A 14,017-nucleotide genomic window follows, 5' to 3' on the forward strand; every position below is an offset into this window, starting at 1 on the left:
ATTAAATGGATTGTGGAAAGTGGCCTTTATGACAATAGGTTGGAGGAGAGGGGCTGAAAAATAAGAGAGCTCGATGACGTCAGCTGAAAGGGATAGTCGTTTTAGAGGCAGATCAAATTTGATGAAATACTGCGAATACAAAAAAAAAAAAATTCTCTATGGAATAATGTGCACCAACGATTTGTTCACAGTAAGGAATGTGTATTAAAGTAAATAGGGTCAATTTTGATTTCATGTTGACTTTAAGAAAGATTTAAACAGAACTTTTCAAAATACAGAATACAGTGAGTACATTAAATTATTGGAGTGGGATTCAGTAGCTTTTCCTTCAGATTGAAAGCTAATTAAATAATGCAAGTTCATGAAAACTGGAAACTATCACATACAGTCAAAAAAATAAATGCTCAAACTGAAGAAACAGTTATGACTCTTCGACTTTTTTGTACGTCAACAAAGAATCAGGAAGCTAATCAGACCTACAAAGAAATGGATAGAAAAACCATAACATGGACATAAAACAGAAAAGCAACAAAACGTAACGTTCTCACATGCTTCTTTTCGAAACTTTCAAACAAGAAGAATTAAAAACACTAAAGTGGTCTTCTCTGAAAGCCAGATGCAAACTCCCTCTCTTGTCACATTTTTTTTTTTTTTACATTTTCATCATTTCATCTTGAGCACATGGAACTGTAGGTCACTGTCCTTAAAGTGACGGCAGAATCCATTTCAGTAGATGCTTCCAATTAAATAACAGGAAGGCATTACTGCTCTCCATACATCAAGTGAGCTTAACCCTTGTGCGACCTCCGGGACATTTTTGTCTTTTCATTTTTGTTTTTTCAATCATTTTGGCTGTGTTAATGCCAACAGCATAAATGTAGCCAAAGGTGTGTATTTTTGGGGGAATTTTGATATTTCAACCTCCGTTCCTATAATACATCTATAATACACTGTGTACACAAAATAGTTACACTCAGGACCTTAAGGACAAAAATGTCCCCACTGAAACCCATTAAAACTGCAATATTTGATCTCAGTGCCATTAAAGCATAAAATCATGAATTCTATGATATTATGCTTTCATTCCAGAGCCCTGGCTTCAGAATTAAACATTTAAATTTTTTCCACCAGATGGTGCCCATGTTTAGCCTATGGAGCATATACATACTTTTTTCCTATTTTCTGTTTGCTATATTATACAGCACTGCAGGCCAATTGAATTAATGATGCAGCTAACATTGTGTGGGTGTGTTGGTATGGATGTCAGAGTGTGTTTTGTATGTGTGTATTGAGAAGTGTGTGTGTGTGTGTGTGTGTGTGTGTGTGTGTGTGTGTAAAAAATAATAACAGTGGCATTATGTAAACAAACTGGCATTTAAAGGGTTAAAATAGTGAAAATGAATGAATATTTTGTAGTTATGATCAGGACTGATGTTGGTTAAAAAAATCTAAGTCAGTGAAAGTGGAAAATAATATTAATATATAATATTTTTACTTGACACAATCATTTTTGTCCTCTAAGGTCCTGAGTGTTTTTTGTTGTTTTTGTTTTTTTTTAATCTGACTCTACACAAAAAATAATAATGCATCAAAATCAATGTTGTTGCTAATCATTGACATATCCCAGACTGTGATAATAATAATAATAAAAAAAAATTCCCCTTAGCATTTAGTATATGGAAAATATTTTTTTCATAAAAACAACAGTGGCATTATATAAACAAACTGGCATTTAAAGGGTTAAAATCCTGAAAATGAATAAATATTTGGTAGTTATGATCAGGACTGGTGTTGGTTACAAAAATTTACTCATTGAAAGTGGAAAATAATATTAATATATATTATTATTATGGCAGTTTTTTGATGCAGATATTTTTGTCCTCTAAAAACCTCTGACTTTTAATAAACTTTTTTTATTGACACACAAGGGTTAAACAGGGAATTATGTAAAGTCTATGTAGATATAACAACAATTGAGGATTCAGGAATGCTGTGAGTTTCAGAGGATGGGAATGATACTTGCAATTAATGATCAGATCCTCTTCAACATCTCCATTATTTAAAAAGTCCTTACTGGAATCTGGATTAGGAAAGTTTATTGTTTTGTTGTTTTTTGTGTAGGTTTTATCCACAATGTGGGGAACAGGCTTGCCTTTAGTTGGCCTCTTCTTAGTACATTATTGGGTTCTTTGTGTATGTTCTGCTTTCTGTTTGGGAAAATAACAAGAGAGAGGTTAGAGAACACTAAACCACAGGTATAATTTGTAAATGAGTTCAGTCTGGAAAAAACAGAATTTAAATGATGATGAAAAAGGGTTCTTTGACCAAGGTCCTTTTAAATCACGAATGGATCTACACAATACCCAGATAGTACCCAGAACTGGCTGTCAAACACATACTGAGCTACATATAACACAAAAGGTACATACTCTACATATTCTGTATGTATTTTATTAAGTCTAAATAGACATAAAACTAACAGTATGTCAGTAGTCCACCCAAATGGCAATAGCCATGTCATACTGTTCATGTGTTGTACTTGCTATAGTTTACTTCCACGTTACTTCCACGTTGCTTCTTGCTCAAATAGCAATGTCAAATGTAAATCAAGTCAGTCACTGAAACAACAGTGCTAATGTTGAGTAATAAATAGCATGTATAATAGTAGTCATTTGTATGAATATAGTACTTTTTCATCTTATAATAAACAAAGAAATAGATATCCTGTCATAGTAAACTGAAATACTGTAGATATGAAATAATCATAAAAATATGATTTATGGCAGCACAAATATATATTGTGACACAATTACATATCTCAGGTCACTAATGACCCAATACACTTTTGGTAATTAAGCAATTAGAATTTTTTATTTATTTATTTATTTTGGCTCTTTTTTATTTTGTTACACACTATTCTTAAGAAAAAGGAATACTAAAGGGGTGTGGGCATAATTGCAAAAAATGTATGAGGTACAGGGGGTGGAGTGAGGTCCCGGGTAACTAAAGACCCGGTGTATGCATTAAAGGGTTAAGGGAGTTAAATAAAAAATTTAAAAAAAACGTTAAACCCCAAAACATTTTGAATGTTTACTTTCATTAGTAAATATATAATTTCCAAATGGTGATGTCATTGAAATAGTGTGCTAATAATAATAGGACTTATGGTTAGTAACAATAAATAACAATTTGTTTGCAGTATATCTACAGTATATTATGCAATAGTGAGGCAGGCCATGAGAGGTTGTTGTAACATCTCAAAATTATATTTGGATGTTTAATGCCACCTAAAACTGTCTGCACACAGAAACACACAATGTCAAAAAGACATGAGAGTAAATAAACAGTGTTGGGTAAGTTACTCTAAAAAAGTAATTAATTACTAACTACTAATTACATCTTCTACAGTGTAATTAGATTACTGTACTAATTACTCTGTCTGAAAAGTAATTGCATTAATTATTACTAATTACTTTCTAAAACCCTGATCAACCTCGGCCAGATGAAAAATGCGAGGATAGACATGAAATTGTTCTTTTAATTCTTTCAAATAAATCATCTAAAATCAAATAAATTATTCATGAACTGGCCAAAGAATTTAAGGGGGCTGCATTAAATTGGAAAACATACATTTTAACATTAGATGTTAAATTTCGATAAATTCTCTATTGTTTTATATAGAATTGTTCTAGAGTCTATACAGTACTCAACACAATTACATCAGAACTGTAATTACAGAAAAATTAAGAGTAATCCCTTACTTTTTTCAGTGAAAATGTAATTGAATTACAGTAATTAATTACTTTGTGATGCATTACACTCAACACTGTAAATGAAGACCTGTTTCATTCCAGTGCTATGCCAATGTGTAGCAGATTTTCTCGGCATTAAGGAGCCATTTTAATAAAATTAGCACAAGGTGAAATTCAAGTAATTTATCATCTAGCATTAGCTGTCTCACAGAGGGGGAGAGAAAGAAACAGCGGCCAGCTGCAGAAACAGATAAACGAGTGGAAGGGCGGTGCTGGAATATTCATGCGGTGAGCCACTGCTTACACAGGAAACATGCAATTAGTCCCTGGCCTTTTGATTCATCTATGTGTTTATTTGCTAATGGTTTCACTCTGAGACAGAGGAAGCCGATGATCTCATCTGTTTAGAGGATGCGGGTGAGTGACACAAGGTGTTGCCGAGAGAGAAACGGATGGGGAGGAGGAAGTGAGGTCAAGATGATAAATCAGAATATGCTATTTAGAGCCCTGCTGAAACTGCATGTCCAAATAAATTTACATTTATGCATTTGGCAGATGCTTTTATCCAAAGCGACTTACAGTGCACTTATTACAGGGACAATCCCCCTGGAGCAACCTGAAGTTAAGTGCCTTGCTCAAGGACACAATGGTGATGGCTGTGGGGATTGAACCAGCAACCTTCTGATTACCAGTTATGTGCTTTAGCCCACTATGTCACCACCACCACATAAATACACACTATAGTATATGAGAGCAAATGTGTTTATAAGCATGTGGTTTGTATGGAGGCAAATAAAAAGACAAAGTCTAAAAGGCCTTATCTCATCAAATTTATTTTCGTTTTGTTATTTAGCCATATAAAGACATTTTTGGGAGATTTAAAGGAATAGTTAACCCAAAAATAAAAATTCTCTCATCATTTACTCACCCTCATGCCATCTCAGATGTGTATGACTTTCTATTTTCAGCAGAACACAAACAAAGATTTTTAGAAGAATATCTCTGCTCTGTAGGTCCATACAATGCAAGTGGATTGTGATCCGCACTTTAAAGCTCCAAAAAGCACAGGCAGTCCTAGTTAAAGAAATCCATAAGACACCAGTGGTTAAATGAATGTCTTCTAAAGCATAGTGATTGCTTTCAGTGAGAAACAGATCAATATTTAAGTCCTTTTCACTATAATTGTTTACTTCTGGTCCCTTTCCAATGCGTGTCCGTGAGGGGAATCGGTTCATGAAGCCTCTCGCGTGGCATAAACGCGTTGGCATGTTCACGTGAGAACTGACGCGATACAACCGGAAGCACAGCTTGGTTTATTTACAACAGAATGCTGTTCACAAGTTTTATTGGTTTTACTTTCATTTGAACATGCCAGCGCGAGATGCAGCATGTACTCAGTCCTCTCATGAAAGCGCATTGGTGAGTGACCAGAAGGAAATAATTATAGTGACTTAAATTCGTATCTTTCTCACCCAAAGCAATCGTATCACTTTAGAAACCATTAATTTAACCACCGGTTATATTAAGTATGGATTACTTTTACTACGATTGTCTGTGCTTTTTGGAGCTTTAAAGTGTTCACTTGCATTGTATGGACCTACAGAGCTGAGATATTCTTCAACAAATCTTTGTTTGTGAAGAAAGAAAGTCATACATATCTGGGATGACATGAGGGTAAGTAAATGATGAAATAATTCTCATTTTTGGGTGAACTGTCCCTTTAAGACTTTTGAATATTTAGGATGAATAAATGTTTTAATGTAATATTATTAAATTCATTTTAATCTACAAAGCAGCCGGTTCTTCTACCTTCCTTTTAAATTCAATACCTTGTAACATGCAATTGTCCTCCGGGCTTCTGCAGTGCTCTATGTCCATGTCCAGACTGATTGGATCTGTGTTAACAGACAACAACAGCTGACAAAGCCTGCTGAAAGAGTATCACTCTGAATGAAACTAAGAGAGTGTAAAAAGTGTCTTCACCATGTGTGAGAGAGTCTGAAGAGGTGGCCTGCTGTAAGGCCTGCTCGATTTGCCCTCTCCTCTTGGACTCATATTCCAGAGCCTCCTGCAACCTCCTCTTTGCCTTCTTCTCCTTCTTCAGACGTCTTTGAATGGTGGCTACAGCAGAAAAGAAAGAAAAAATAAGATAAAACAGAGGCTCTATCGACACAAAGATCACCATTAGCACAAGAAGATATTAAAAGTGTACATGTTTTACATTTTTTTAATATTTTCCCTGAAGTCCACATATAGTGTTAGTAAAGGTTTCTCGCACCAAAAAGAATCAGAATTAAGTTAGTGACTGCCATCCCGTCTGCAGGTGTTGCTTTAAGTCCCTAGTACTGCATGATGGTAGTGCATTGATAAAGATTAATTTCTTTACAATGTTTCAATGAATGTCTGAGGTACCTCGACTGTGCAACTCAAAGGTGAGCTGTCGCTCTAGACTCTCTCTCATCTCTCTCTCTCTATACAGCTCCATCTTCAGCTCTCTCCTCTCCTGCTGAAGCTGCTTCTCCTGCACACGAGTGTTCTCCAAAGCCACCTTCAGCAGACCCTGAAATACACATGTTCAGTATTATGGACAGTGCATATGCTTTCGGGTATGCCTTTGCATGCATTCCTCCACGGCTGTACCTGGACATTGGTAAGTAGTGTCTCTACAGAGGAGAGGCCATCTGTGAATAGTAGGGAAGCAGGGAATCCCGGGGGAAACGTCTGAGGGGGTATCTTCTCAAATATTGTTGGCTTCACCGTATGCTGCTCAACTGCAGACATATGCACACAAAGTGTTGAATTATTTGTAGATTTAAATGTGTTGACTGTTAAACCATCATTTCCATCATAAAGAAATGCAGAAATAAAATAGTAAATTATATATCAAATATGAAATATATATATAAAAAAATAATGTTGCATTTTTTTATCAAATAATATACATATATCTTTATATAAAAAAATCAGTAAAGAAATGAATTAATTTATTATTATTAAAATTATTTAATATTTACAGTTATTAAGTATTATTTCATATTTGATTTAAAATATTTCAAATAAAAAACAGCACTAAATTTGTAAATTTGTTGACTGTTAAGCCATCATTCTCATCATAAAGAAATGCAGAAATATAAATTATATATAACATTTGAAACATATTTTTAATAATGCATTTCTTTATCAAATATATATCATATTTTATATAAACATTATATAATGAAACATTTTAAATATTATTTATTATAAATGTATTATTATTAAATTATGTAAGATTTACAGTTATTAATTAACTATTATATATTTTATGTAAAATAATTAAAATAAAAAAAACAGCACTTTTTTTTAAAGCATGACTTTACAAGAAATCAGTGACTTTGGACCTCTCACTCTTTGTCTCTTTCTTGGTTTCTTTCTTTCCCCATTTTTGACTTATTACAAAAAACAAAAAGAAAAAAAAACACAAAACACTAAAGTTATGACTTTATCGACAAATCGACAAAAAAACACTGTGAGGACACTGGAATTGGAAAAAAGTTGTGTTTACAAAAAGCAAACAAGCTTTCCATATTTTGTGTATTCAATAAACACTTGCATCTAGTCCATTTGTCTCATTTGGCATTATTTTTTCCTTTAAGTACATCTCTGGGTAAATCTATCTTTGGTATCATTTCACTCCAAAGGGAAATGAAAACTGCCCGAGGGACCATATGCAAAGTTCACGTTAAAAATGCAGTTGAACAAAGTTCACTAATCAAACATACTGCCCAAAGGATTCAGACTGTTTAATTATTAATAGCCTAAGTAAAATCACCATTTCATTTCAAATAACTGAAACTAAACAAAAAATGCAACATATATACTAATTATGATAATTTAGTGTATAAATGTATAAAGTTTCCCTAAAGGAATATTTCACAAGGTTTTTCAGTTGAAAATTACCCAGAATTTTCCTTTAATTTCAATGCGACCCTATTGCCTGTTCCACCACACTTCCAAACCAAGTGATGTCTCAGCTGCTTGTCTGTCAGTTTATGAGTTTTATATATTTGCTGGTAGAGGATGATATCAATTATGAGCATATTGTTTTAATTGCAATGTTTGAGATTCTTCATGTGTTGTACTGAGCCTTATTGAATATGCCATTACATCACACAACTAAACTCAACAGATGCTGTAACTGTGCAATAATTGAAGTATAAAGATATTAGAGGAGGTCAGAGGGTTTTGCTTATGTTATGTAATGTTAGGTTATATTTTATATTGAGGAAACGCACCCCTGTCAGTGGAAAGCCTGTTCATATGCAGAGTTGAATCTGTCTCCCTCTGTTCATCGTGAACATCATGAGCTAAAGAGAGAGAGAGTGATAAAGACAGAAGATAAATAAAACAAGAGGTTTCTAAATAGCAGAGAATATTATGAACATAGTGCTTTGTACTATTGTTGTACATACATCAGAAACATTGCAATTCTTTTTGATTAGTTTAAGACTTTTTTACTCAATATGAATCATATCATGTTGTTTATCATGGACATTATATTCAAGATATTATGAAACAACCGTAATATCACACATCCAGATAAAGAGAATAACCACAAAAAACTGTCTCCATTCAAAAACTAGATTTCCCTATCTGTCACTCACTCGACGTTGTGTCGATGTAGTGACACTAGGGGTCACTCTAGGGAGCCCGAGACACCTCTGGTCTTTGATAAAAGGCCAATGAAAATTGCCACTCCCCTGGACATACGGGTATAAAAGGAGCTGGTATGCAACCACTCATTCATATTTTCTCTTCGGAGCCGAACAGTCATGTTCATTGAGCTGAATTACTACTGTTCATTCACCTTTGCTGGATCTGACGGCGCATTTCAGTGACTTCTCCCTCCTCTGCACTGGTGCACTGCAGAGAATGCCGCTGAGTGCTTCGGCAGAAAAAAGAGAGTATATTTTCTGAAAGAGTTTATTTCTCTAAAAGAGTATACTTCTTTTTTAAAGACGCCTCTTTTTAAAGATGCCTTTCTGATTGTGTGCTATTCCTGGTTGCGGTCATTATCTCTCAACTTCGGATGGTCATGATCGCTGTCTTTCGTGTCTGGGCGCAACCCACATGGAGGCAGCGTTCGTGGATGGTTCATGTTCTCACTGCGAGAACATGATCATGGCAACATTGTGGTCGCGGCTTGCTTTCGTAAGAAAGCAAGCCACCCCAGCGGCTCCCCGCCTCAGTCCTTCTACCTACGGGTTTGAGGCCAGCGCGGCTAGCACTGGGGGCGATTTGGGGACCCCAATGGGATCGCATCCGCCGGGTATCCCCCCGCGGACCTCCCATTCCCCAGCACGCTCGTCTGCTCCAGACGGGCTTCCAGATGAGTCCGCCGGCTCGTCTCACGGCGAGTCTGGCTTCTTGTTTGAAGCCCGCGAAGATGATGAGCTCTCAAGCACAGCATCGGAGAGCGGGCTTGTCCAGTCGGACGCAGAAGCCTCAGCTGGGCTCCCCCCCTCGGGGTCGATTGCCCAGTCACAGGCTGATGCAGAGATGACGGACATGTTTTCCCGGGCAGCCGCGAGCGTTGGGTTAGAGTGGAACCCTCCGCTCTCCCCTGAACCCTCGCGGCTCAATGATTGGTTCCTGGGCTCGTAGCGCCGCTCAAAGCAGCCACGCCCTGCTCCAGTGCCTTTCTTCCCGGAAGTGCATGAGGAGCTGACGAACTCATGGGGGGCACCATTTACTGCCCGGCCCCAATTCCTCAGTTCCCCCGCCCTCACTACCGATGGCGGGGCGGCCAGGGTCTATACGGCAATTCCCCCGGTGGATAAGGCGCTCGCAGTGCACCTATGCCCGCAGAGCGCCACCACCTGGCACGGATGCCCAAAGCTCCCATCCAAGCCCTGTATGTTCACGTCGTCCCTGACGGCTAAAGCCTACAGCGCTGCCGGACAAGCCGCCTCTGCCCTGCACACCAGGCTCTCCTGCAGGTCCACCAAGCCAAGGCGCTAAAAGAACTGCACGAGGGTAGTTCCGCCCCAGATCTAATGCAGGAACTGCGCTCGCCAACCGACCTCGCTCTCCGAGCGACGAAGGTCACAGCGTGATCTCTCGGGCGGACGATGGCCACATTAGTGGTCCAGGAGCGCCACCCTTCGCTCAACCTGGTCGAGATGGGTGAGGCCGACAAGACACGGTTCCTTGCTGCCCCCATTTCCCAGGCTGGCCTATTCGGCGACACCGTCGAGGACTTTGCCCAACAGTTCTCGGCGATGAAGCAGCAGACGGAGGCTATCCGGCATATCCTGCCCCAGCGCGGCTCAAGATCCCGCACCCCGTCTGCTCATCGCCAAGGGTGTCCCACTGCGGTGACTGCACCGGCTCCGCCGCAGCCCGCCCCTTCGGCCCGGCCCTGGCATGGAGCCCACCGCAGGAAGCAGATGCCACCCGTCTCACAGGTCGGCCGCTAAGAACCCACGGAGGTCGTCAAAGCGCCCCTGAGACAGGCAACCCAGGGTCGAAGAAACCCACTCACCTGGAGCTGGTAAGAAGACCACTCCATCCCCCGGTGGAGGGCTGGGTGGAGAATCTTTTGTTGCCTTTTTGAAGGGGTGTAGCAGCCTGGGTTAGCCTGTCTCTATCTTTTGGGTAGTCAACTTGTCCCCAAAGGACCGCTCGACACTCATAACTATGTTGGGGGAGGTTACGTGTCGACCTGGTGTGCTGGCTACGAGGCACACAGTGGTCTGCCTGTCACACACCGCCAGTTCACGTAACACAGTTCAGCCAGTTGTGGCGTTTCGTATAAGGACCCCTAGTGTCACTACATCGACACAACATCGAGTGAGTGACAGATAGGGAACATCCTGGTTACTTGCGTAACCTCCGTTCCCTGATGAAGGGAACGAGACGTTGTGTCCCTCCTGCCACAGCGCTGAACTACCCGCTGAAATGGCCAGATCTTGTCTCGGCTCCTCAGCATAAAACCTGAATGAGTGGTTGCATACCAGCTCCTTTTATACCCGTATGTCCGGGGGAGTGGCATGCAAATACCACTCGCCAATTTTCATTGGCCTTTTATCAAAGACCAGAGGTGTCTCGGGCTCCTAAGAGTGACCCCTAGTGTCACTACATCAACACAATGTCTCATTCCCTCCATCAGGGAACGGAGGTTATGCAAGTAACCAGGACGTTTTACTTTCTGAAAAAATGGAAGTGGTGCTTGCCCATAGAAAAACTGCTGATGCAAGAGCATTTTTATGTGGTTGCTAGGGTGTTTTAAGTGGCCGCTTACTGGCTCAATAAAAAAAGCCCACCCCAAAGTCTACAGTATGGAATGTTTTCGATACAGCCCTTGCTATGGCTCAGGTTCCTCCTTCAGTGTAAGTCTATGTAATTTTTTCACATGCTTTACAATTCACCACACAAAAATCTTATGTCTGAAATCTCACTTAGAAAAGTAATAGCACACCTCTCCTCAACAAGCCACAAAATGTGAGGTATCATTCATGTCCGTTGGACAAATGGTGTCTAATAGTTGGGGTTAGGGGCTTGTTCCAATCCCTAACTAAAAGTCTGAGAAATAGTAACAGTGATGCTCCACTCACCTGCTTTTTGTGGAGAGTGTGTGTGAGGGTGCGTGGGACTGCTGGAAACTGAACTGGTATGTTGAGGTGACGGCTCTGTTTTCTGAGGAACTGTCCCCTCTACAGATGGTGTCAGAGACGGACTATCTTCAAAACGCTCCTGCTGAAATGGACAAGAGGAAGTTCAGTCACATAATCACTAACACAATCATATACTGTATAAACTCTCTCAACATGATCGCACATCTTCATTGGCCCGGTTTGTCTGAGATCCAGCAGATGATCAGATACTATATCCTCATATGTGGGATGGGTTTGTAAAAAAAAGAAAAGAAAAAAAAAGTACAATTATTTTCAGATTGAGCTTTATAACCGTCATGTTCACTGACAGTTGTTGAGTTCAGTGGCCATAAAACCAGGCTATATCAACCTAAGTTCTTGGAACCTCTTTAGTCACAGTGGTCTACCAACACTCACCAGGTTGACCAGGATGGTCTTCTAGGTTGATCTTGACCCCATCGGCTATGTATTGCTGGAAAACAGCAAGGCTATGCTAGTCCACCAGCTAGACCTGTACCAAACCAGCACTAAGAAGCATAAACTCCCTGGACCAACATGGAAATGATAATTTAGATTGTCTCTTTTGAAAAGTCCAGCTTGGTTTTCCATGCTTGCTAGCTTGCCAAAGCCAGTCATTTATGGCCACTGGCTGGTCCAAATTGGTCCAAGCCGGTTTAGGTGGTGGATCAGGTAGTCTACTGGGAAGATCTCAGCCCCACCAGCTGGTAGACCACCTGATCAACCATCTAAACCAGCTTGGACCATTTTAAATAAATGTTGCATTTATATACTGGAAGAGCTCAGCCTGGACCAGAATAGAAATTCAGGTCTGACTTGGTATTTTCTCAGGACAAAGAAAAAAATGCTCATAAAAAGTCAAAAAGTGTACCATAAGAATCTCCAAATGCTAGTCCACTAGCTAGACCAGTACCAAACCTGCACTGAGCAGCAGAAACTACCCTGGACCAACATGGAAATGATCATTTGGGTTATTTTGAAAATTCCAACTTGGTTTCACATTCTTGATAGCTGGCCAAAGCCAATCATTTATGGACATTGGCTGGTCCAAAATGGTCCAAACTGGTTTAGGTGGTTGATCAGGTGGTCTGCTGGGTAGATCTCAGCCCCATCTGCTGGTAGACCACCTGATCAACCATCTAAACCAGCTTGGACCATTTTAAATGAATGTTGCATTTATATATGAATGAAAAATAATGAAAGATTAAATATGAATTTTGGGGGCCTGGGTAGCTCAGCAAGTATTATCGCTGACTACCACCCCAGGAGCTGTGAGTCAGAATCCAGGGTGTGCAGAGTGACTCCAGCCAGGTCTCATAAGCAACCAAATTGCCCGGTTGCTAGGGAGGGTAGAGTCACATGGGGTAACCTCCTCGTGGTTGCGATTAGTGGTTCTCGCTCTCAATGGGATGCGTGGTAAATTGTGCGTGGATCGCGGAGAGTAGCATGAGCCTCCATATGCTGGGAGTCTCCACGGTGTCATGCACAACGAGCCACGTGATAAGATGCGTGGATTGACGGTCTTAGAAGCAGAGGCAACTGGGACTTGTCCTCCGCCACCCGGATTGAAGTGAGTAACCATGCCACAACGAGGACCTACTAAGTAGTGGGAATTGGGCATTCCAAATTGGGGAGAAAAGGGGACAATATATATATATATATATATATATATATATATATATATATATATATATATATATATATATATATATATGAATTTTGGACCAGCCAATGACCATAAATGTTGGAAGAGCTCAGCCTGGACCAGTATTGAAATTCATGCTAGGCTAAGTTGGTCTTTTCACAGGACAAAGAAACAAATTCTTGTAAAAAGTCAAATAGTACACAGGCAAAATCTCAAGCTAGACCTCAGGGACCTGGGACTAATTTGTCTGACAGCTTGTTTGAGTAATCCTTGATGATAAAGTGCACATGCATGTTTTAGTGTGTGTTGAGTTTTTCCTACTTTGATGACAGATGTCGGCCTGCAGATAGGGCTGTGCACCTGTGCACTGGCAACCATGTTGGCAATTGTATTAAGGTGGCTCATCTGGTTCATTGCCATAGCAACTGAGGCAGAAGGAAGTCCAACAGGAAGCAGGGGATGTGGCACCATCATGAAGGGCAGGTCCAGTCCTGAGAGAGGAAGAAAGAGAGAAAATGTAAGACAAAGAAGGAGATGATAGGCAGCGTGACAGCATTAGTCACCATTCACTGTCATTGAATGGGAAAAAAAATGCAATGAAAGTGAATGGTGACTGAGGATGTCAGTCCTAACATACTGCCTAAAATCTCATTTTGTGTTCCACGGAAGAAAGTATGTCATACAGCCTTGGAACGACAAGAGATTAGTGGGTGACTTGTTGCTTTAATACTCACTGTTGGCCAGTAGATGGGTGTGTTGGAGAGAGTTGAGCTGAGAGTTGGTCATGCTGTGCTGTGTTTTCTCTGAAGCAAGAGATGGATGTTTCCCTTTCTCCCAGGACAAATCACTATGTCCTATATAAAAATATAAGTCAATAAGATGTTCAAAATAAAAAAAAAAGTCAAATATGAGTAAATGAGGGTGAGTAAAAATTATTTTATTTTTTTTCATAATTTGAAAAAAAACAT

General features: G+C 39.8%; 1 protein-coding gene across 5 annotated transcripts in view; it reads right to left on the minus strand.

The window, feature by feature from the left end:
• Nucleotides 1-222: 222 nt before the first annotated feature.
• The window catches only part of LOC127445234 (dachshund homolog 2-like), a 50,048-nt gene continuing 36,253 nt past the window's right edge, over nucleotides 223-14,017 (minus strand). For 2 of the 5 annotated variants that reach the window (XM_051705137.1, XM_051705136.1), the window contains exons 4-12: nucleotides 13,784-13,903; nucleotides 13,371-13,540; nucleotides 11,348-11,489; nucleotides 8,027-8,098; nucleotides 6,393-6,523; nucleotides 6,165-6,312; nucleotides 5,736-5,873; nucleotides 5,582-5,647; nucleotides 223-2,207 (exon numbers count right to left, since the gene is read on the minus strand). In XM_051705137.1, coding sequence (XP_051561097.1) covers nucleotides 2,170-2,207; nucleotides 5,582-5,647; nucleotides 5,736-5,873; nucleotides 6,165-6,312; nucleotides 6,393-6,523; nucleotides 8,027-8,098; nucleotides 11,348-11,489; nucleotides 13,371-13,540; nucleotides 13,784-13,903 — 1,025 coding nt within the window. In that variant the 3' untranslated portion in view covers nucleotides 223-2,169. The remainder of the gene's footprint in view (nucleotides 2,208-5,581; nucleotides 5,648-5,735; nucleotides 5,874-6,164; nucleotides 6,313-6,392; nucleotides 6,524-8,026; nucleotides 8,099-11,347; nucleotides 11,490-13,370; nucleotides 13,541-13,783; nucleotides 13,904-14,017) is intronic. The other 3 variants (XM_051705140.1, XM_051705138.1, XM_051705139.1) reach the window with 3 other exon arrangements.

The sequence above is a fragment of the Myxocyprinus asiaticus genome, chromosome 8 (assembly GCF_019703515.2).
Source record: "Myxocyprinus asiaticus isolate MX2 ecotype Aquarium Trade chromosome 8, UBuf_Myxa_2, whole genome shotgun sequence".
Taxonomy (NCBI): domain Eukaryota; kingdom Metazoa; phylum Chordata; class Actinopteri; order Cypriniformes; family Catostomidae; genus Myxocyprinus; species Myxocyprinus asiaticus.